A 25685-nucleotide genomic window follows, 5' to 3' on the forward strand; every position below is an offset into this window, starting at 1 on the left:
CCTCAGTTTTAACCTACATTTCAAGCAATTCAATTTCACCATATACTAGACATCTTCTTTTTGCCAAGGACTGTGCTAGATTTTGGAAATACACAACAGTCCCTATCCTCAAGGACACTTGATTCTAATGGAGGGATATGTGTGTATGCATGTGCATGTAAGTATAATATTAGTCAAGAAACGATGGGAACAAAAGACAGTTATAAACAACAACAGAGGTCCTTAACTTTTTTTTTTGCCTTAGACCCATTTGGCAGTCTGGTGAAGTCTATAGATTCCTTCTCAAAATGTTTTTAAATATTAAAAGAAATTCCAAATTTGTTAAAAATCAGTGAAAATAAAAATGTGATTTTTTTTCCTGTTCAAATTCATGGATCCCCCAAAATTTCCCATGGTAGGTCCCTGAATTCCAAAGGTTAAGAGTTGTTGCTCAAAGAAAATTTGAGGAGATAACATATACCAAAAGGCAATCAGTTCTGATGTCTGTAATACTGTTCTGAATACTAAATAGTTATAAGGTGGTTTTATTAAATTTATCCTACATGATGCCAGGAAGACTCAGATCACTTTTCTGAAGGATCTTTAAAAAAGAAAAGTTGATCCTCCATGTTCTAGAATATACAGTATAATCCTTTAAGACATACGTGGTACATAGATGACCTAAATCCCTTCCATGCCTAATAGTATGTGAAGGAGTATTTAATCAATTGAATAAACATTAAAGTCCTCTTTAATATTTGGTACCAGAGATATATAAAGAAGAAAAATTCTAGCTATCAAGGAGCTTACAATAAGATATACGTGGATGTATCTGACTAGAACTATAATGTTCCAATTCCACATCGACTGAAAAGTTTGAAGATACTGAGAGATATCAACGCCCAGAGAGAACGAGTCTGTTCTTCATGCCAATCCCAGTAATGACTTACGGACATTTTGATCAAAATTTTCATCAAAAATTTCAACCCAAAAGCTCCTATTCTAATCCCTACAACTGAATGATACACTGAACTTTCAAATGAAAATAAGATAGGGCCATAACACCAAAATACACCCCCTGCCTTTTTTCATTATCCTTTGCTATTCCCCTGAATGCCTCTGACCCCTCATATCTACTGGGGAGATTCTAAGACTGGAGTCATTATGTTCTATTGGGAAATGCTTATTTCAATTAATGAACCCTTTGTCTCTTTGTGAATTCTTAGTAATTTTTTTCCCCTAGAGAAGAATAAGACACGCACAGATAACTATAATAGAAGTCAGAATGGTGTGCAATAGAGCCAAATTGAGGGAAAAGAAAGATTTTGAAAGGGAATGATCTTCTAAGAGAAGTTTCATGAAAGAGATGGCACCTGAGATAGGTAGACCTTCAAGTTAGGAGAAAGAATTATAGTAGGGGAGAACGTGGCGAGAGTGAGTACAAAACAGAAGGGGTAGGGAAAATGGGATGAAGGGAAGAGAGGAAGTGCAAAAGAAAAACAAATAGTCTCATTTGACAGGAACATATAAATGTATGAAATAGTACTGAAAATGTAGGTTGGGGCCAAGTTGAGGAAGATCTTGAATTGACCAAGTTTTACAGAGTTTATATTTTAGTTTGTGCCAGTGGCAAAACAAGTCAGCAAAGGATTCAAGTACAATAGAAAGTGTCCTGGCAATCAATTCCTTTTATCACTTTATGAAAAGAAAATGCCCAAAGGGTCACTGTTGTTTCATCTCCTGACAAAGCAAAATCCTAAGAGGCAAACTCTGGTTTCAATCCAAGAAAGCAATGCATTCATTTATTCCTTTTTAAAATTTTTATTTTCAATCATCAAGTATTCAAGAAATTGTAAACAAATGTTTACAAGCACATTGACAGTAGCTTCCATTAAACACAAGGTGATAAATATATTAAATGATCCTAAGTACTCTCCAAATAAATAATAATTTTAAAAACCGCAAAATGAGCCTTCCGTATGCAGCAATTCAAAACAGTCTCTCATCACAAATATACTTCTATAAAGGACACATATACACAGACCAACACACATACACACGCACGCAGACCTACATACATACACACACACACACACACACACACACACACACACACACACACACCAACCACTAAGGACCTAACGCCAAATTATTTGACACTATGTAACATTTTCAAAAATTAATTAGAAGCCAGTGTTCCTGTTTCATGCTCCTAACCTATCATTTGGGGTTCGTGGTAGAGGTATTCTTTGGATGAAGAATGCCCACTATAAAAAATCTCAAGTTTTTTTTAATGTTTTATTCTTGGATACCAAGTCCAAATGATTTTCATTTGTACAGTTTTTCGACTTAATGTGCCCTGATAATTATTTTCATTTTCAGGGATGTTTTCTGCTTTCATTTCTACCCTGTAACAACAATGGGTCACCACAAAAAACATCGCCCTTCAAAACCCCTTCATTAAAAACACCTTATTGGTATAAACCTTTTCAAGGAGAAATAACAAAAGGTAATCTGAACCATTTCACTATTTACCTTTTTCTGAAACTACTCTTAATATCTGGATAGTGTTGCTAAAGTAAATATAAAAAGCACTGAGTTTTCTGTAGAAAAAGTATTTTCTATCACACTGTTCATTTCCGCAGCAGAAATTCTCCATAGTTTAGATGTTTCATAAGTCATAATAATGAGCAAGAGAAGTACTTCTTTCCCTGGAAATGCTCCAGCTTTCCAAAAGTAAAGCACATGCAGTCACACAGCACTGGAATACTGGGAAAAATACCATGGAATAAGCTAATGGTGAACATACATCCTTGGACACCAGTAGCACCAATGCAGTTCATGCGTTCCAGAAGCAACGGAGAGGAGGGACACTGTAGGCAAGGCTAGAGTGAATATTGATCCTTCCTAGAGCTGGGTAAAGCAAGCCCTGTTTTGAAAGATCATCAGATACATATAAAATTTTCCCCAACTTAAGAATAAACCAGTGGCATATCTAGTGACTTTGTTTGAGACAGAGAAAATGAGAAAGGTTACTATAGATGATTTCTATTCTGAAAGCCTATTCACTTAGCCCAGCAGTTATTCCGCAGAGCCTGTTATTATGAAATGCATAATGGAAACATGTGTAAGGCTCCCTACCGGTCTGGATAATGAAGAGTGAAGTCTGAGGCAAATCTAGGTTTAAATAGCATTGTGAAACCTATCTGTTAGGGACTTAAATTATTTGGGATGCAATTATACAAGTTATTGATGGTCATAAGTGTGTCTGTGCACTATCTACATTAGTGAAAATACACACAAAATCATCATCCCCAAAGTTCCCCCATCCTCAGAAAGGGACACCAGAAATAATAAGGTCTGAACTTTGAAATACCTTGAGTTCTGGATAGTTGGTTACAGAGTAGGAATTGATCATTTGAGGAGGAGAGATGTACAAAAGATTCCAACACCCCCGAAGAATGCCAGCTGACATCAAGGGACTTTTTTTTTTGTCTTTTTTTGTCTTTGGCTCTGCCAAACACACCACATAAAAATTCCCTTTGTAGTCAGCTGAAGCATAGGTCCTGGACTTCCTTCCAAGACTGGCCCCATCTTAGCACAGACAAGCACAAAATTTGGTCCTAGGAAGTGGTTCTCAAATTGTGGTCCTTGAAGGTCCCCTAGGTGGTCCTGCAATATTCTCATCTTTAAAATGAAGTGAGGCATAAATGAACCATTTACTTATGATACCTGGTCTAATATTAATACCTCACTTCTCAGCAAGGTCATTTTATCCCTTTGCTCTGGGGGAGTTTCTTTCATGATGACTAATAGAAGTATTAGGTGGTACATGGGGTCTTTCCCCACCAGAGTGATTTCTGGACCAGTGAGGCTTGAGAACCATTGAAATAAACAACCAACCAAGAAACATAAAGGGGGAAATAAAATCGTCATTATTTTTTTCTGTATTCATTGCTCTAACAAACAGAGAATTTTGGTATTAAGAGACAGGGTTAATACCCACTAATATGGCAACAGGACAAATCAACTTTGTTTTGTATGGAGTTTGTTATATTTGCAGAGGTATGATTCGAACTATAACATATCTAAATCTGAATAATCAAAAGAGTTCTGAATTTAAAAGCAAAGGACTTGCTCTTGACTCTTAAGCTCTACTATTTACATCCCATGTGTTCTTGAGGAAAATCACTCACCCACTAAGTCTTGGTTTCCTCCTATGTAAAACCAAGGAATTGGAACAGATTCTAGTCCCTTCCAGCTTGAGGTCTATATAGCAAAGTCATGTTATAAAGAATTCTGCTGTATTATTATGACTACAGAGCAGTTGTGCTATTATGATGCTCTCAGGCTTTGTACATAGAAATGAAATTCCCATAGTCAGCAGGCTCATTTCCTGACAATTAAAAAACTGAATTTTGACTGTTTTCCATTCAATGATTAGATACGTTAGTTTACACTACTCTCTACTTTCATTAACAATGGGTCAAGGATCTCTGATTTCTCTTGTGATTGGCATAAACACTCTATCTAGTAATGTGGTAGACAACCTAATAGATTAATTTTAGGGAGTTTCCTATGGCTCATAGTAGTTAAATAACTTATCCATGGTAAAAAAGTGGTAAGTGTGGGATGTGAACTGAGATCTGACTGAATCTGCTTCCTCTAATATACAGCCCTACTGCCTCAATTAATTATAGTAATAACCATAGGTAGAATTTATATAATTCTTCAAGGTTTGGAAAGCACCTTACATACGTTATCTAATTCATACATTATGCATTAATAAAATGAAACTAAATATATTAATGAAATCATATTTTTAAAATATGAACACAGTCCACTAAAAACACATGATAGTTGTTGACTTTCTTAGAAGGGTAACACGATATAATGGGAGGAGCCTCTAACTAAGAGTCATAAGAAGACCTGAGTTCTAGGTCTGGTTTTGCTACTAACTAGCTGTGACTTCGGACAATAATCACTATGCCTTAGTTTCCTCATCTGTTAAATAAGACTGATTGTATGTCTTCCATTGTCTTTCCAGTTCTGTGGTAAGGAGAAAATATGAATGGATGGAAAAACTCTTTGCACAATGTAAACACTCTTTCCAAATGTAAATTACATCAGAGACTTTAATCAAAAATATATATCCCAATATCAATACTAAAAAATGTAAAATATATATTGCATAGGATCATATAATATTTTCAAAGTTGGAAAGAAAATTAGAGGTCATCTAGTGTAACCCCTCCATTTTACGGAAGAGGAAACTGAGGCCCAGACCGGTTAAATGATGTCCAAGGTCACTCACAGATACTCAGGAGTAAAGCCAGAGATAGAACTCAGAATCTAGCCTTCTTTCTACCACACCTTTCCTATCCTAAGCTGGTTTGTATATCCAAGGAAATGTGTAATATTCTGTAATATATGTCATTAAGCACCCCTGAATTTAATTCAATAAAAGACCCAATTCCTCAGTTCATCCAGATGGGTTCACGTTGTCAATCACCAATCTGCCCTTTTGTCAAAGGAGGCACTTGAATGCTTTTCAGGTTTCATTACTCACAGAAAACATGCTCATGGCCTCCAGAGTTTATTTTGTGTGGGTAGGAATATTATTAGCAGCCAATGATAACAGGTGGTTTGGTGTGTATATTTTGACAAATCCTCAGAAAAGCTTCATTAAGAATGTTCTTTAAGTTGATGTCCACCAAAGAATTAATGGAAATACTAACACCTCAGAGGAACAAAAATATTCTGGGAAAAATGGTCACACACAAAATTACCTAACCCATTTTCTGCAATTCCAAAGCTAAGTATCTAAGAAAGGCTTAATTAATGTGCTTAATTAATGTCAGGAGTCTTACTTAGAATGCATTTTAATGCCTAAAATGGGTGTTTACATACTCAGTATGGAATATAAACAGATTTGAGGTATATCACTACAAACTTATTCTACCAGGATGCTTCCCTAAATGACCATTAAGATAGGTTCAGCATTAAAATCTAATGAAATATATCATTAAAATTTTAATAATCACTTTCCTATAGCTAAGGTTTTTCTTGGATGTTATATACAAAGTAGTAGGGGGAGTTTATATAAAATATGATTATAAACTTATGCAATTGCTTTTTAAATAAACATCCCAGATAGACAAACACATGGGTATAGTCCTTGAAAGCAGTCTCCTTGAGACACTACTTAAGAGGTAATGAACAGAAACTCATGTGTTCATAGAGGCTTCTTATTAATGGATGCTTAGCTATTTCATTACTTGCCTATGCCTGGAAATGCAAGAGTTGGTCACTTAGGAATCTGACCTATTGGGATGTTCTAATACCAACTTTGTTAAAGATAGCAAGAGTTTTAAAGGACATCCACCAACACCATTACCACAATCATCCATATGTGGGAAGTGTATTATTAATGAAGTCCCAGAAATCAATAGGGGGTACATCAAATAGGAGAAAAGGAAGCCATTGCTTCTTCCTCTTTCCAACAAGGTCATTGAGTTGATGAAGCAGTCAATTAATGTCATCAAGTCTGGGGTCAGGGGAAGGAAAAGTGGGATGATGTAGCGAACGCTGAACTCTTCGACTCTACCTTCTCCTCTCTACAAATTAAATATAAGAAAGTCCCAGGCAGTAATATGATAATGGGTATGATCAAACCTTCAGTATGTTGCTCAGAATATCTTTTATCCCTTTAGAAATAAACACTTGGTGTAAAAAAAAAAATATCTCATAGCAAGGGCCAGAATGATGCCAAGTGCCCTAGTGTGGTCATGCCCCTGAACCTTACCAGAAGCAGCCTCTGTTAAAAAAAAAAAAAAAGGGTATGAAGGTATGAGGGTTCCTGCCCAAATCAAAACCCTGACAGGGAGTGGGGTGAATAAGCACTACATGAACTGTATAGCAGAGAAACCATAAAATTAGAGAAGTACTTATAACTACCGAGTCAGAGATCATGGATTCAGGGCCTGCCTCTGAAACTTACTGTCTGGGCAAACTTGGTAAAATCACTTAACACCTCTGGGCTTCATTCCCTTGTCTCTAAAGTAAGGGGATTGGACTAGATGACTACTGAGGTCCCTACCAGCCACAGATCAATGATCTAATGAAATAGCAAAACCAGGTTTATCTTAATATCAGTTATACGTGGGTGTCAATGAATAAAATCTTCCTTCTGAAATCACCTGTTCAAGTGACTTGCTTTTTCCTTTAGAAATACTCTTCCATTTTTAGCAATAATAATGTCTCTACAAACTATAGGCAACCACTATGAATACATAACTAATGTGACTAAAAAGTAAAAAGAAACCATTCTATCAAAGAACATGCCAATCTGGTATTCCTATTACTCCACCAATACAAGTAAGACTGAATGGTGGTAAATCTCATCCCCAAATCTTGCAGCAAAACTGTCAGACTCACATTTCCATCTATAGGAGACAGTTACCTAGCAGTGAGACCATGTCTCATACCAGACCTGCCCCCACGTGGCTATCCCCTACAGATTTGCTTACTACTCATTCTATAGCATGTGTGGATATTTTAGGTATCAGGTACTAGGAGGTATTTTAAGATCAATCAAGATGGAACTTCATTTAGTGCCTGTGACAAAGTTATGCCCAGATGGACTCAATAAATATTCTTTAATAGTGAATATAAAGTGGATGTAAAAGGAGAAAACTCTCCCTCTTAGGGGTACCTCACCATGTTCAAGATCGTAAAGAGGAAAGAAATCAAGGTGATAGGAGGATCTCATGAGACAAATTCAGAAAAATAGATTCATTTACCTCAATCATTTTCAACTAAATCTTTGTTGGCTGACTGACTGGTACCAATTCACACGTCTCATTTCTACTGACTTCAATAGATTTTCTCACTCCTAATTATAGCTCTCCTGATTTAATACCCTAATTTAGGGAGAATTCAAAACAATTTTCTTTAAAGGAAACTACACATATCTATGATTTCATCCAAGCAGTTCCAACCACTGTTAAAATGGTTGCCAAGGAGGTTAGGGGCAAGTGATGGGAAAGATGAAGAGGAGGGACTCACTATTTTCATTTTAAAAGTCACAAATGTAGCTGCCTTGACAGTGATCTTAACCAATGAATTTGTCCAGCAACCATCCTAGAAAGGAAGTCAGCCAGGAGCCTTCTCAGAGTCGAAGTTTCTCACTGTGCCCTTTTTAAAATATCGATAATGTTTTAGTTTATTTCCAAGCCCCTGCATTTATGATTCAGCAGCTTCTTTCCCAGCCTTCAAATGAATGAGGCTGAAATAGAAAAAGTGCTATGAATTCAAGTGTCTGATATATTGGGCGCTGTCTATGGTGTCTTAGAAGCTTCTGAAAACTTTCCCTGATATATGTCTACTATGGCTTACAGTTATCAATATAGTACTTTAAGAAAAAGAGGACAATTTTTTTAGCTTCCTTTCCAGACTGAGCTGGATCAAAGTCTCTAAGAAACAAAACAAACATGCCGCTGTTATGAATTTCTGACCAAATTGCATAGTTTAGGCAAATTCACTTGTGCTTTGTAGCAGAACTCACAGTAGTTACTGTCCAAAAACTATGATTTGTAAATGCAAACCTGATGATACATCTCACCTTTATTTGTTTGAAGTCTATATTAATGATATGCATCTCTATTAGTCTTCTCATAATTCTACTTAACAATTTAGACTATCTCAGCCTTTGTCTTATACTAGATTGGAGCATGAACATTAAATTAATATAGCTGAAGTTACAACCTATCTTAAAATTCCATTTTCTGGAGAGGGGGCTAAAGAAGACTCTTAAGTCACGTTGAGGTATCCAGCTCGCAATCAGTAACAGCTGTTTGCATTGAGTTTTGTTGGTTCATAGATTACGTCTTTAGAGTTTAAAAAAGAGAAAAAAAAGAAGGCACGGGTGTTTCACAAGGCGCCATTTTCGATCCAACCAACAAAACCAGTCTTCAATTATGAACCTTCAGGGAAGGGAGCTACATGGCAGCAGTGGCTTCTTCCAACTCAGGGTCTGCTAAGGAAGTTATTGCTTCTGGAAAGGGCCCAGGGTATGTCTGTGCCATATAACAGATTCCTCTTCCAAGACTCATTTCTTCCTGGAGTTCCCCTCTGTTGTTGAAAGTTGGGCATGATATAGTGCGAGAATAATTTTCACAGGGATCTGTGTGGCAAACCGTCTCACTGACAGTGTTCAGAGGGGATGCCCTCCACCTTCGTCTCTGCAGCTGTTTCTCTTTGTATTTTATAGAATACCAGGCCAGGAAAATAAAAATAAATCCAACAAATTTGAGGCCAGCCGCCAAACCAAAATAGACAAAACGAAATGATGTCACATCATATTCCCAACAAGAACCTTGCACGCCACAATCCTGTTGCCAAAGCATGCAGGTGGTATCAATAACTGCTCCAAAATAAATTGGAGTAGGAATGTATGCTAGAAGTTGAAAAAAAAAAGGATCCATATTTAGTATGTATTAAACAGAGAAATGAAATTTTCAAGTTTGGAAAATACAGGTGTCCACTAAAAGACACTAAATAAATAAGGCTTTGTGTTATTTATGAATGTAATTTTCTTTTGGGTTGCTTTACTTATTTATTTTCATGACAGATAATAGGATCATAGATTTAGAGAGAAAGGGGACTTTCATACAAGGTCACTGAATTTATCCTTGCCCCTCATTTTACATATGAGGATACTGAGGCCCAGAAAGGTTAAGTGATTTTCACAGGGTCACACAGCTAGTACATATCCAAGGTCCTACTTGAATCCAGATTTGTCTGACTTTATGTACCATCGGTATTCTACTATATTGCCTTACCTCAAACTTCATGACAAAAAAAAAACCTCAGCCAAAAATGTTCACCATAATGAAAATATACTCAGAAACTCATAGCGCTAATAATTATCAACAATTGTATTTATCAGTTTGTTGTGGTTTTTTTTTTTTTTTTTGGTCCAACCCCGAAACTTACCAGGAAAATTGTCAAGAAGCTCTGGAATCATGTGCCAATACTGTGCTATGACATGGAATTCTTACCATCACAGGTCTATCTTGGCCCTGACCTACACTGCTGAAATATCAAAGGAGGTTCATTCAGAAGTATCAGATACTACACCATGCGAGACAGCTTTTATTGATAATTGGGTATTTTCTGATTAGGCTTTACCTCTTTGACACATCGATGCACTGATGCAATTCCTACCCTCTGGGGCAAAGTAGATCAGATCTATTCCCATTTATACATGCAGCCCTTCAAATACTTAAACTTTTCATGTTACTCATAAGTCCTCTCTTCTCCAGGCTAAATATCTCCAGTTCTTTAAACACATGATGGTGGTTGTGTAGATAACACCCCCTTAGCTTTCTATCAGACAGAAAGGCTACGGTGAGTCACTTCCCCTATGTCATACACATGAGAGGTCCTGACGTGGAATGAGCAGCTCTTTGAGGGTTAGATGTAGATTTGCCTTTGTTTGTTTTATTACAATGACATTTTGGAGTTTTTTGTCTTGACTTGTGATTTTATCTCTGTAGGGAATTCCCAGGGAGTAAACACCCTCCACCAATGAAAACTGGCAACTGTTCTGTAATTTACAGTATAAGAGAGTTGCCCAGGCCACCAGAAAGTTAAGGGACTTGTCCAGAAACACACAGTCATAATATGACAGAGGTAGAACTTAAACCCAGAGACTAGCCCTCTACTCCAAACTACTTCTTGAGATTCTTTAGGAGATGGCAGATGGGCACAGAGAATTTAGAAATCTCTTTTTCCTTTGAAGATTTTGACAACGGGTTTTGACCTTTGTGCATAGCTAAGCTTTCTGAAAAGCGATCATGCCTGACAATTAAATCAGGTAAATCAGAACTGTTGACCACATTCAGTACAACAAGCTCCACAAAATGAAGGCTCACGAGAGAGAACACAAAAAGAAGAAAGACTCCTCCTCTATACTTTTTTACCCCTTCTATTACACTATCTTTTGGGGAAACAATTTTTTATTCTGTGAAAGTAGTGATACCCTTCTATCTCATACTTGTCTGAGTTGGCCCCCATTTAATTCTCTCAAAGTACTACAGATTTACTTTTCAAACAACATAATTTATAAAGCACCTTCTCAGAAAAAAACCCCAACTTCTTTGGGTGCAAAACTGTTACCATATTTTACAAGAATAAGGAAGCTTTCACCCTCTGGTCATCTCTAGAAAGTCAGCATGTGAAACCTGGGCTCCTGACAACTATCGATGGATGTCAGTAACACTGGAAATCCTGGTAAAAGATTCTTCCTCCTTTAATGTAGAAATGTGGTTCATACTTGGAAATTCAAGGCATGGAACCACATTCTTTTGTCCTGTGGACAAAAGTACTGATTGCTGAGAAGAATTACAGCAGCTGAGGGGAATGAGAGGCTGCAATTTAAGATTGAGTATCTATCAAATGAGGAAGTCTTTTTTAAAATGCATTGAAATTGGTGGAGCAAACAGGCTCAGAGATGTCAGTTTAAGAAGTGCTTCAGCTAAACTTATTTTCTCTATATTTCCCTGAAGTATCAGCTCATTAAATAATGGCAAAAGTATTTACAAAACCAAAATAATGGTGTTAGGCCACCCATGAAGACTACTGTTACAGTCTACTACTTTGTTTTCAGTTGTGCTTATGATCCTGGCTCTTAAAAAATCTGGAAGCCTGGGTTAATTTTTCAGTATATTTAATTCATTTTCTTCCCCAAATGGGAAAAAAATTATCATGTGAACTTAATCACTTTCTTGCTCTGGATACGTCAGTGTCTTCATCATTAATATGAGTCAGTTGAATGAGAGCATCTCCAAGGTTCCTTTGAAACTTATTGCGTCTATGAATATATCGTGCTTTTATCTAATCCTACACAACCATCAGCAGCAAAGAGTAACAAGATGGCAGAGTAGATAGAGCTCTGAGTCCAGAGTTAGGAAGACCTGAATTCAAATCCAGCCTCAGATGCTTTCTAAGCTTTGTGACCCTGGGCAAATCACTTAACCCTATTTGCCTCTGTTTCCTCTTTCTGTAAAATAAGTGGAGGAAAAAGTGGCAAACCACTCAGTATCTTTGCCAAGAAAACCCCAAATAGGATCATGAAGTCAGACACAACTGAAACGACTCAACAACAAATGTGACAAATAATTAGGCAACTGAATAATTCTCTCTCAAGAGAAGAATAAATGCCATCATTTTAATTATTAAAAATGCACAAGAGGACATAATTAGGCACATTATATAAGCCTTTTAATAAGTGTATTACATACTGCTGTGGCCTATGTAGTAATTAAAATTTTAAACTGCTTAGGAAATGAAGTCTAAATTTTGATTTTTACCTTAAACAACATAAAGTTAATCTGGCTTTTTTTTTCATCATAGTAGCAGTAAAAAAAATCAAATTAGATACTATAAACAATGTAGTACAGGAGGAAAAGCAATGGATTTGGAGTTAGAGGACCCAGTTTCAAAAGTCATCTCTGTCATTTATGTGGCACCAAGCAGGTAACTTCACCTCTTTGGGTCTAATCTTCCTCATCTGTAAAATGTGGGAGTAAGGCTAGATAGCCTTTGGGGTCCTTTCCAGTTCTAAATCTATGATCTTAAATCATTTATCTTCTATTTGTTCAAATCAGAATGAGTGGTATCCTCCATGACAGTCCCTAATGAAAACAAGCAATTTTTCCTTTTCAAAGGCAGATAAGAGTTTGCCACCTGCAAAGAGGAACTAAGAACTGTCCTTGGAAATTCGGAGACTTACCAAGTGTTCGTAATAAAACAAACTGCATTCCTAGTGCAAAAGGTCTCTCGCCATCTTCCACAGACCTGGTCCAGGAGAGGGAAAAAAAGAAAGGAAGGAGAATGCTTTGAAATAGCAGTTTCAAATTAATTCTGCTTAAATGAAAGCCTACAGAACCACTCTATCAAGATGTATTCCTTAAGTCTGAAAAGTCTAGTGGTTAAGGGATAAGCTGTTACTGAATCTAAACAAAGATAAGAAATAAAAAATTCCCTCTAAATATAATTTTAAAAATCTGCTCAATGTTGATTGTATCTATGCCAAATAGAATGAATTGGAAAGGATTCTCAGAGGGCATTAAGTTACCCTAAAACTGCATAAGAATTCCCTTAACAACATACCCAAAATTTTTTCTTGAAGGAATCTAATGAGAGGAGCCCAGATACCTCTTCAGGCAATCCACTATAAGTTTTGAACACTTGTAATGCTAAGGAGTTTATTCTTGGAAGAAATTTAGTCTTTTATCTTTGAAAAATTCACCTATTGATCCTAATGGTACCCTGTGGGACAAGGCAGATCAAATAGTTCTCCCTCTTTAAATGAAAGCCCTTTAGATACTTAAAGATAGCACTTGTGTTCCCCTAAATCTTCTCTTCTCAAATCTAAACATCCTCAATTCTTTTAACTTATTCTTTAGATGACATTAATTCTAGGGCTTCATGTGGGTCAATCTTTTTTATACATCCTTCAATTATGTGGCAAAACAGATAGTGTGCTAAATTTGAAATTTCGATCTCAAACATTTGCAAGCTGTGTGACTCCAGGTAAATGACTGAACTTCTCTCTACCTCAGTTTCTTCATCTGTAAAATGAAGGTGATAATAATAGCACCTACTTCACAGCATTAAGCAGATCAAATAATATACTACATGTAAAGTCCTTGGCAGTTCATATAACTCTACATAAATGTTAGCTATTATTTTTATTCAGCTTTACGACATCTCATATATTTGTAAGAGATGGAACAGGAGTCAAAAGTAACTTTATTTGACTTCCATAGTATCATTTCCAAATTTGATAAGCACATTATTTATTGCCTTTAAGTAATTAATAAAAATGTTAAACAGCACATAGCCAAGTACAAACCTGTGAATGGCTACTCCATCGGTCACCTCCTTTATAAGTTGTCATCAAATAAATAATTACTATTCTTTGGGCTGGGCCAGTCAACCAATTCTAGGTCAACTTAATGGTACTATTATCTAACTCATCTCACTCTGTATCTTTTCTAGAGTGCCAAATACTTTATTGAAATCTAGGTAAGCTCTATCTACAGAATTCCCCTGATCTGCCCAATCTTAGTAAATGTGTCAAAAGAGAGAGTAAGATAATTTAGTATGATCTTTTCTTGATGAAGCCATGCTGGCCCTTTGTAATCACCACTTCCTTTTCCACCTGTTCATTAACGATCCTTTTAATAATGAATTGTAGAATTTTGCCAGAAATCATATATTCATTCATTCATTCACTTATTTTCAATCTCTCCCTCTCTACAGACTCATTTTTTACAGCCTATAAACATGCTCATGTTTCCCCTATTCTCAAAAAACTCACACTTGTTCCTCCCATCCCCATTATTGGCCTATATCTCTCTGCCCTTTGTAGCTAAACTCAAAAAGTCATCATTGAAAGATGCCTCCAGTTTTTCACTCTCTTCTTGTTTACAATGTGACTTCTGACATTATTCCACTGAAACAACTCTTTCCAAAGTTACTCATGATCTTTCAGTTGCCAGAAATTTGACGTTTTTTTCTCTTTCCTAATTCTCCTTGACCTCTCTGAGGCCTTTTTGATACTTTATTGCTCTCTCCTCTGTAATACTCTTCTCTCTAGGTTTTTAGGACACTACTCTCTCCTGGTTTTCCTCCTACCTATCTGACCACTCCTTTTCTGTCTCCTTTGCTGAATCTTCCTTCAAATTATACCCTCTAATCATAGGTGTCCCTCAGGTTTCTGTCCTGGGCCCTTTTCTCTTCTCCCCATATATTACTTCACTTGGTGATCTCATCAGCTCCCAAAGATTTAATTACCATCTCTATGCTAATGATTCTCAGATCTATCTTTCCTGCCCCAATTTTTCTGCTAACCTCCAATCTCACATCTTTTTTTTTTTTCCAGGGAAGGCAATTAGGCTTAAGTGGCTTGCCCAGGGTCATACAGCTAGTAAATGTCAAATGTCTGAGGCCAAATTTGAACTCAGATCCTCCTGACTACTAGGACCAATGCTCTATCAACTGCATCGCATAGCTGCCCCTCCAACTGCCTTTCAGACACTTCAAACTGGATGTTCAATAGACATCTTAAATCAATATGTCCAAAATACAACTCGTTACTTTTCCCCCTAAGTCTTCCCCCTTCCTAGTTTCCCTGTTACTGCAGAGAACACAACATCCTCCCAGTCCCTCAGGCTCACAACCTAGGAGTCATCCTGGATTCCTCACTATCTCTCATCCCCAGCCCCCCTACTCATTAAACTCCGTGATTCCTGTTGTCTCCAGAGGAAAATAACAAATGCTCTGTTTGGCATTCAAAGTCCTTCATAGCCGAGCCCCCTCCTATCTTTGCAGTCATACCTGACACCACAACACTGACTTTTTCATCCATTGACACTGACCTCCTGGGTGTTCCATGAATATGACATTCCATCTCTTGACTCTGGGCATTTTCTCTAGTTGTTCCCCTGCCTGGAAAGCTCTCCTTGCACTCCAATTACTGACTTCTCTGGCTTTCTTTATCCTACTAAAATCCTAAAATCCCAGGTTCTATAAGAAGCCTTCCCCAACCTTTCTAATTGCAATGCCTTCCCTCTGTTAATTATTTCCCATTTATCCTGCGTATAGTTTGCTCTGTAATGATTTGTTTGCATGTTGTCTTCCCCATTAGAGTATAAGCTCATTGAAGGCATAGAGTGTCATTTTCCTCTTTTTGGCTTAGTGTGGTGCCTGGTATATAGCACTTAGTGCATAGTAAGCGCTAAGTCAATATTTCTTAATTGATTGACTGATAGTGGATAACATGGGTTTTCATGATCTGAAGAGTTACTGTACTGCTCCAGGTTACTTAGCAAAGGAGCCAAAATCAGAGCCTCTAAGTGTTGCAGGCAGGGTGACAATCCTTCACTGCTGTTCTAAATAAACAATTACCTTACTTTTAGCCTCTGATCAACTGGCTACTGGATGCTGAGCAGACAAAGCTGATTCTTTGCATTACAGCCTCTACATGCAGCACTTTTCCAATGTCGATAATGACTTGAAGAAATAATTCTATTATACCACACTACCCTTAAGTACATTGGTCAGCAATGTGGCCATAAGTTCCTGGGTAATCCCAAAGCATCCTTTCTATTGCTCCTAATTATTGAAGAAAACCACAATACTGATTCTGGCAATGCTGGTGTTCAACTGTTTAGTAGAAAAAAAAGGCAAAATGTCTCTTTCCCAATTTTATAAAAAGCACAGACCTGCAAGCCAAGAAGATCTGGGTCCTGCCTCTGCAACATACTAGCTGTGTGACCTTGGGCAAGTCATTGACCCTTTAATGTCCCAGGCAGTTCTCTACAACTACAAGTTGCAGGGGGAAAAAATGCTAACTGGCTTTGGTGGAGGCAAATTCCTCACCTGGGAGCTCTCTATACTAATGAAATCACAAGTCTAGTTCCTCTCCCTGAAATAAACCAACCAGGGATGTGAGAGACAAAAAGAGCATATAGCATGCATGCATAATCAAATGAAAAAAAAATCTGTCTCTTTCTCAATATATTTCCTCCTTGATTACAGATCAGGAAATACAAAGATATTTAAATCAACATTAGTAATTGCTTATACAGAACAAATTACCTTTACCAGTCAACACAGACTCTCAAAATCTTGGGACCAAAGAGGACCTGAAAGACTAACTAATACAACCTGAAGTTCCACCAATCAACCCATCCATCAACAAGTATTTATTAAGTGCCAACTGTGTGCCAGGCATAGCACAAAGCATTGGCAATAGAAAGACAAAAAATAAATAACCCCTGAATTAAAGAAGAGGAAAATAGGCACATATTAGTAAATACAAAATAAATATAAGGTAAGAGCCTTAAGGCTGAGAAGAGGAAGACACTATGAAATGGGAGGATCTGGCACTTGAGATGAGCTTGGAAGGAACCTAGGGATTCCAAGAGGCATCATAAAGGAGTGAGGGCATTCCAGACATGGGGAACATGCAAAGGCCAAGACACAGGCGATATAACAACATGCATGAGGAACAGCAAATGGGACAGTTTGGCTTGACCACAGAGTAGGGGAAGTGTAGTGTGTCTGCTCAGTCTAGACAGTCATGCTATGAAGGGCTCTAAATGCCAAACTGAAGAATTTTAATTTGAACCTCAAGGTTATAAGGAGCCAATAGAACTTTGAAGCAGGGGCATAACATGGTTAGATCTCTGCTTTGGCAGACAGTGCCACTTTGACAGCTCTGCATCTTGAATGCTTACCTTATACTGGAGCATAGGAAGCACTAAATAACTGTTTGTTGCCTGAGCACTGTGTGGAGAATGAATTGCTGAGGGGAAGGACTCTGAGGCAGGGAAATGCATTAGAAGGCTATGGAAATAGTTCAGATGAGGTGCTAAGAGGGCCTGAAGTAGCATGGTGACTGTGTGAGTGGAGAGGAGATGTTAGCCGCCGGGGAAGTAAAATTGAAAAGGCTTGACTGTAAGTAGGGTGGATTTTTGCTATTATTTTTTATAGTTTAGTTCCCAGGATCCATAGCCATAATAATCTCTTGCTCCCAGATATTAGATATGAGTTCTTATGATCATGGTTCAAAACATCTCCACCACACTTGTGCAGCATTAGACAATGATAAGTAATATAAATATTTGTGCTTAAATTGTAAAAACCCACTACAACTGCACAGTGAGATACAGGGATGAAGTGATGTAAACTGTGAGGCTACTGCTGGCAATGCGCCTTCTTTGTCTGCTGCCCTATAAAGCAGGTGGACGCTGCTCAGTGAGTGGGGAACCCTTAGGGTTGAATGCACAAGCTGGAATGCTGTGTGTGCCTTGAATCAGTCCCCATTAAGGTTTGGGGGGAATCTGTGTTTGCCTCATTTGGTCCCCACAGAATCTTGAGGGGACTTAGGGGAGTGCACAAGCTGTGCTTGTCTCAATTGACCCAACCAAGATGTAGGGGTAGTTGCATCCCCTTCTCAAGGGCTCTTGTGAGAAGGGTGATTGGGGAATGCTGTAGGAGTTGTGCTCCCATTATCAGCAACTCCCTTTTGAGAAGACTAGACTAGAATAAAGTAAGATTATTAACCTCTTTGAAGCTGTCTTAGTGTCTTTCCTGTCTGACCAGATCAAGAGAGAACCTATGCTAGCAGTCCTTCTGTGTGCTAGTGTTATCTGTCTTACACTGATCCAAACAGGAATACATTCTCTAATATCCAGCAAAGGTTCACCTACTATCTACTTGGAGTCTAAGGCAACCTTGTATTTTTAGTATAAATCATTTCCCAAGTTCAACAGGCTCCTTGCTGCTCCCCTACAGTTTCAGACTTGGTTTTGCTTACAGATTATACATAGTCTCATGGAGCTAGGTAACAAAGTATAACTTTTCAAGGTTGGCATTTTGGGGAAGTGGGGACATCCTGAAGAACCTGTCTCAGGAGTAGGGCTAGGGATTAGGAAAAGTTAGTACCCTGTTGTGGTCCTTATTTCTAGCCAGCCACACACCAACCCCTTCCACATCTGAAAAAGAGCAGAGAGGATGGGTACCTAAAGTACCCATGGAACTTAATTCCTAAATGCCCTCCATCTCACTCCATCCAAACTCTTCTGCCTTATCCTGTTCAGATCCCAATATAGGGCTAGGCTTGTATGACCAAAGTGGCCTTTAATGCCTCTTCCAGCCCATAAATATAACAACCCTTCTAACTCTGTAAGAATAATGAAGTCCTCCCTATAAGCATAACCCAGAACTCACCTGAGTGTGACTATGATGGCTGACGGCTGGGCACATGCTGTTATGAGAGTAACAATGAAAAGAAAAACAAGGAATGGAATAAGGGTATTACAGGTCCGATTGCACTTCCCAGACACGGCATAGCCATTCTCGTTGAGATAGGTTTTGACAATAACCATCCGGAGCTGACTACGCTGCCCCACCGTCGGTGTAGTGATGACCTGTCGGCTCTGAACACAGGCACACTCTGTGTAATTACGTACCTGAGGAAAGCAAATAGATCAAATAGCATTCAAGCTGAACACTATGATCAGCAACATGGACAAAATACACAGCAGGGAAATTATAAGACAGTGAAAAGAAAAATCTCAGAATGAATGGCTTTTAGATGAACCCCAATTTGTAACTACATGCAATATGTTCACAAAAGTATATGATGTGCTCACCAACAATGACAATCTGCCTCAAAAAAAAAATCTCAACATGTTAGAAAGAATCTAAGTAGAAAATTATATAGGGATAAATAAACTGGTACAGAAGAAAAAGCACTGAACTTGGAGGCACAGAAACTGGGCTCCAATCCCAGCCTTGCTAATTACTATCTGTGTGACCATAGGCAAGTCACTTACCCTTTCTGGACTTCGGTTCCTAATCTGTAAAATGAAGGAATGGACAAGATGACCTCTTAGGTCTCTTCCAGCTCTAAATGTATGATGCTATGGAAAACAATGACAATCCAAAGGACACACACACCTCATCAGTAAACTCTTTTTAGACCAGCAAACAACATTTAAACATCAAGGCTTCCTCCATGAACCTTCCCTGTCCACTCCAATGTTCTTCTATACCTTTTCTTGACTTCTGAAATACTTAGCATCTATTCATTTAGCTCTGACCACACTATCTTATTTGGTTATTTAAGTGGTATAATGTATAGAGAGCCATCCTTGATGCCTAAAAGACTTGAACTCAAGACTCATCTCTGATATATACTGGCTTTGGTACTCCCAGTGCCCCAGGTAACTAACTCTCTAAAACTGGAAGTTGAAAAGAAGGTGCTGACCTGTATTAGTAGAAGGGAGTTTGCTCACCTCAGAGCTCTCTATACCAATGAAGTCACAGGTCTAGGATGTCTGTTTATGTGTAGGTCTTATGTCTATGGCTCGGTTGAGGTATTGTGTATTCTATTTCTTTGTGACCATCAACCCCCCAAAACCACATATATACATAGTATTAAGCATGCTTCTGGGTACATAGTATCCCAAAATCACACGTTCAAGCTTAGAAGGAACCTCAGTAGCTATTAGTCTAACCCATACTTGAATGGCAAGCTTCTTACCAGCTGGGAAGCTGATAAATGTTTAATGATGGACTGGGAGGGAGGGGAAGGAAATGCACATACACATACACTTTTAAGTTTAATCTGCTTTATTAAAACTTTCTTAAGTCTAGACAATCAACAAAACAATAAATTAAGTCCAGATTTGTAGCAAAGGCTATGCTGGAGGTATAAATACCGACACTAAAAATTTAACACTTGGTTCTTGTTATTTGTTAGAAATAGCTCCAGCACATCCCTGGGGAAGTGGTTAGTAACTTGCGTCTGTGATTTCACTGATATAGAAAATTCCTGGATAAAGAAACTCTCTCTGCCAATGCAGGTCAATTCCCTTTCTGCAATTTAAAGTCTTAAGAGAGTTGCTTGGATCACTACGAAGTGAAATGACTTGCCCTGGGTCTCACAGCCTACGGATGTCAAAGGTGTTACTTCAATCCACGTCTTAAAGACACTAAGGCCAATTCTTTATCCACTTAGCCATTTTGCTATAGAGGATACGTATTGTTAATATCTATTAATAATCATTATCATCACAAAATATTCTCCTTTTAAGTCATAGCAAGTCAGACCCTATGAATAAATAAACTAATTCATCAAGTAGATTAGGTAATGTGGGAAATAGGTAATTCTTAAAAGTCACTACTGGCATAATAAACTGAATAGTTTTCTAGAAACACTGGTCAGTCAAAATCTCTCCCTGCTTTTAATGGTACTTTTGATGCAAAGGCCAATACAAGTGAACAATTAATTTTAGCCAATTACCATTTTTGCATTTATACCCAATTAAAATTTTAAAAGTTATGTCAACCAAATAACTTCATTTGACTGAGTTTTTGTTTCTCTTTAAAAAAAAAAAAGAGCCTGCTGAATTCAATGAATTATAAAACCATTTTGACATTTTCATTATCCAGTATAGTGGTAAAAAGTGTGACTAAGGAAGGCTGTTTGGCCATCTGCTTGCCATTCAGTAAACAGATGCCCTGAAAGGGTTAATGTACCTACAACAAAGAACTAACTTAATAACAAAGAAATATTTCGGTACTGGACCTCAAGCCTATCGTGACTCACACATTGAATCTGGCCCATTAAATAAAATAAAATAAAATATCTATAATCTATTTTACAGCTTGTCATTGTATTTTTACATTTTCAAGAAAATGTTTTTGTTTAGTAGTGTAGCCCCACATCACCAGTCCAAGAATGTCAAAAGTATTTTAATGTTGTCACCAAAATGGTTTCTTTTTATTTGCAAAATAGTGTTCTTATACAAAGAAGCAACACATTATTTTGGGCAGGGGGTGCACATGTTATTTAACTGTTGTAAAAATACCCTTGTGGAAACCTCCCATTTCAACTAAGCTCAGAAATCTATCTCTAGCTTATAGTCTGAGAGTTCTTGAATTCAGAAGTTGGGTATCATTTGATCAGAAGGGAAGCATAACAGCATGCTTCTCAGAGGAGAAGACAACTAGGATAGCTAGATAGCAGCTAATGGATAATGGTCCTGGAGGACCAGGAGATATGACTTGTAAATTTCTTGCACAATATAGGTGAAACATCTGTTCAATAGTACAACAAAGTTGTCCTTACCTTACAAGAGTGGACAAGAGAATAATGGGCTAATTGATCACTGTTTTACATCACTTGTATTTGTTTACGTATACCTTTGAGTCTCCATCTTATACATTTTCTGTGAACTGAAATAAAGGCTTTCTAATAACCCATTTAAAATTTTAAAAAAGGATGTTACCTGGAGCATTGAGAAGTTAAGTATCTTGCCCAGGTTACATAGCTAGGTTTTCTTAAAGCAGGAATCGAACCTAAGTTTTCCACGCTCTTAGCAGCTAGGTGGCACAGTAGACAATGTTGGGCCTGTAGTCAGGAAGACTCCTCTTCCAGAGTTCAAATCTGGCCTCAGACACTTATCAGCTGGGGGACCATGGGTATGTCACTTAACTCTTTTGCCTCCATTTCCTCATCTGTAAAATGAGCTGGAGAAGGAAATGACAAACCACTCTAGTATCATTGCCAAGAAAACCCAAATTGGACACAACTGAAAATGACTGAGCAAAAACTTCCAGTCTCTGAAACTTGTCTGTTAGTGATTGCATCACCCTGCCCCACCCAACACTGAATAACTGTGTACAGGAAGAATATGTTCAAGTTCCCTGAGGAACATGTTAAATTTTTCTGGGATTCAATTTCTCATCTACCAAATGGGAATAATAGTATTTGCACCACCTATTCCATAGGGTTGTTATGAGGAAAATGCTTAGTAAATTCTAAGTGCTATGTGAATATGGGATTATAAAAAGCAGGCTGCCCAATGCTGAACTGTATGCAAAAAGTAGCTAGAATGATGTCATCAAAGTGGTGAAAGGCCAGAGAAAGACCTGGGCTAGTCATGTTGCAAGAGCACAGGATAATCAGTGGAACAGTCTTTATGCTGCATTTATATTCGGGTAATGTCATCTAACTGTGGAAGCCCTGTAGGACACTGGGTGGACCTCTCTGGAGGATTTATGGGTAGATGTGGATTACAGTCAGAGTGAGAAGATGGGAATGGACTGTAATGTAGGTATATGGTGGGAGAGATACCTAAATAAATGAGCTCACAGATTCATTGGATTATTAAAGCTTGGCCTAGGAGAAAACTGTCAAACTCACAGCAAACAACTCACAAAACTCCCGAGTGTGACACCCCCAACCAGATGACAGTGTAACTGAGAAATATTTAACACAATAAATAAAAATGCAATACACCAAAGATAGTGCTAATTTGTGGTTTTTAAGTCCACTGCAGCCCAGGAATCTGTTTCTATTAGAGTCTGATACCATTGGCTTAGTAGATAACAGTGCTAGTCTTGAATTCAGGAAAACGTGGGTTTAAATCTTACCTCTGACATTAATATCTATGTGTTCTCTGGGTAAGTCTGAGTAAAGTAACCTCTCTGAGACTCCATTTCCTTATTTGTAGTATTAATTTCACAAAAGGAACTATGAGGTTCAATTCAATTGACGTTTATTGACTTCCAATTATGTGGCAGGCATTGTGCTAGGCCCTAATAATAAAAGGACAAAAACTACACAGCCCCTCCCTTCAAGGAGCTTATATTCTACTTGGGAGACACAGCACCCACTCAGATAAGTAGCCACAGGACAAACAAACAGCAATTCTTGATGGCACTAACAACTGTGGAAATTAACTCAAACTTAGACTTGAGGAAAACTAAGGATACAAAGGGAGGGTCATAGCATGTACATAAGCACCTTACAAACCATAAGTGCTACATAAATGTTCCAAGTAATATTATCCTTGTTAATCATAAGAAGCTTTTCTATAGTTAATAGAATCATAGATTCTCAAGATCAGAGGAGAGCTAGAGGAGAACCTAGAGATAAGCTTACTCAACACTCATTTTATAAAGGAAGACACTAAATTCCAGAGAATTCAACTGACTTGCAGATCAAAAAAAAAATGACCTAATCAGTAACAGAACTAGGATTAGAAACCAAGTCCCCCAGCTCTGAATCCAATGTTCTTTGCACTAGAATGTTTTTTTGTGTAATTCATAACTCATAGGGAAGCGAATTCTCAAAATAAACCTTGAAAGGCTGAACCAACAGAATTATCTTTAACTCAAAGTTTTAAAAAAAAAAGTGTAATATCTCTTTGGCTCCTAAAAACAGCTTATGAGGAGACTTTAAAGACCCCAAATGTGTAAGTACAGCTAATTCACACACTGGATCTAGTCCATGAAATAATGGAAAAGAAACCAAAAACCATTTACTTTACTGTTCTGCTTCACGAGCATCAAACACAGTGGCCATCTTGATCTACACGCTGGAACACAAGAGATGTCAAAAGGAAAAAGAAGAGGAGCATGATGGAGAGGGGTGGACCAAAAGCCTCACATTATCATGTTGCACTGAGCCAGCAATGCTAATAGCCAACGTGCTGGTGTGGAACTCAATTGCCTCCTCAAAGCTGAGCTCATCTCTGGAGAAAGGTCTTTCCTCCGGGTTGGGACAGAAGGCATTTTGATGGTTGGATAAGCCTCTAATGAATGAAAAAACTGCAACACAACAGCAAATGAATACCTACATGTCCTCTGTCATGGAAAGGTGGATTAACAACAGTCTATGAATTTGCTCCAAACACTTACCCCCATACTATGATTACCACTATTGGCACAGCCAGCCAGACAAGGGTTAAAGTATGTAATTCCATCTGATCCACAGACTGGCTCATACTCATGGATTTTACAACCACAGTTAACATTGCAGCTTCCTGTCAGATTCCTGTGGGCCATGGTGAGAGAAGGCCTAAAAGCAGAAAGAAGAAGGAAGGTTAGAAACATGTACATAAAACTTAATTTTGAGAGAGTTGATTACTACAATCACAGATTTTAGAAAAGAGATGTTTTTCCAGGTCTTTATTAACAATGGGATATGTGGTACCAACTTTGCCAGATTCCTTTAGAGTATTTCTTTTCAGTTCACATTTCAAACACATTGGACTATGGACTGTTCCCTAAATTCAGCATTCCATCTTCTGCACCCAGGGGCTTTGCATGGGGCTGTCTCCCATACCTAGAATGCCCAGGGATGCCTCTTCACTTCCCTCCTAGAATCTTAAGCTATCTTTGAAGGCTAAGAAGCCACGTGCCACCTCCTGCCCTAACTAAACCTTTTCTGTTTCCCCTAGTTTTAAGTGTTCTTTCCTTTTTTTCAAAATTATCTTGTGGTTACTTATCTCTAACTGTATCCTGAAGCAGAATGGAAGTGTCTTGAGAGCAGGAGCCATTTTTCCTTTTTGTGTTTGCATACCTAGTACAATGTCTTCCTCTTAGTAAGTGCTAGATATAGCAAGTGTTTATAAAATTCCTCATAGTAAATGCTTAATAAATGTTGCTGCATTACATCAAGGTCTTTACTCATAGAACTGGAGCAAGAAAAATGCCTTAATAGTCTAACATTTCAGGTCTAATAATTTGCCTTATCTATGCAACTACTTTACTTCCAGTCTTCAACTCAGTGCAAGCCTCCATACTCCCAAATCAGAGAACAGACTCAAGAGCCATTTCCCAATACATAAGATATACAGTCTTTGTAAAGCACTTAGCACGGTGTCCAGCACACAGTAAGTGCTTAATAAATGCTTATTCCCTTCCCTTCCTCTTTCAAAAGAAAAATTGCCAAATGAATATGACCACATGAAAATAATCTTCAAATCACCAACAGTGAGAGAAACGTCAGTAAGAACTCTGAGGTATCACCCCATGAATGCCACTGTTAAAAGTGACAAAAGATGAGAATAGTTGATGTTGAAAGAAGCTGAGAAGACAAGCACGCTGATACTCTGTTGGGGAACTGTGAAGGAGGGCAACCACTCTGGATTCACCATTTGAAATTGGACCAAAAAGTGACTAAACTCCCCAAAAACCCTGTGACACAGGAATCTCCCTCCATCATTATCACTGTCACCACCACCACCACCAAGTAAGTCAAGGGCACAAACAGGGGCCAACATGAGTATTCATAACAACATTCTTTGTGAGACCAGAGAGTTCAAAACAAA

The 25685-nt window shown here is 37.9% G+C and overlaps 1 protein-coding gene across 4 annotated transcripts in view; it reads right to left on the reverse strand.

The window, feature by feature from the left end:
* Positions 1-8800: 8800 nt before the first annotated feature.
* The window catches only part of SLCO5A1 (solute carrier organic anion transporter family member 5A1), a 395111-nt gene continuing 378226 nt past the window's right edge, over positions 8801-25685 (reverse strand). For all 4 annotated transcript variants that reach the window (XM_072604807.1, XM_072604803.1, XM_072604804.1 and 1 more), the window contains 4 exons: positions 24271-24430; positions 18787-19028; positions 12776-12840; positions 8801-9436 (listed from right to left, as the gene is read on the reverse strand). In XM_072604807.1, coding sequence (XP_072460908.1) covers positions 8979-9436; positions 12776-12840; positions 18787-19028; positions 24271-24430 — 925 coding nt within the window. In that variant the 3' untranslated portion in view covers positions 8801-8978. The remainder of the gene's footprint in view (positions 9437-12775; positions 12841-18786; positions 19029-24270; positions 24431-25685) is intronic.

This window comes from Notamacropus eugenii, chromosome 4 (assembly GCF_028372415.1).
Source record: "Notamacropus eugenii isolate mMacEug1 chromosome 4, mMacEug1.pri_v2, whole genome shotgun sequence".
Classification (NCBI taxonomy): Eukaryota; Metazoa; Chordata; class Mammalia; order Diprotodontia; family Macropodidae; genus Notamacropus; species Notamacropus eugenii.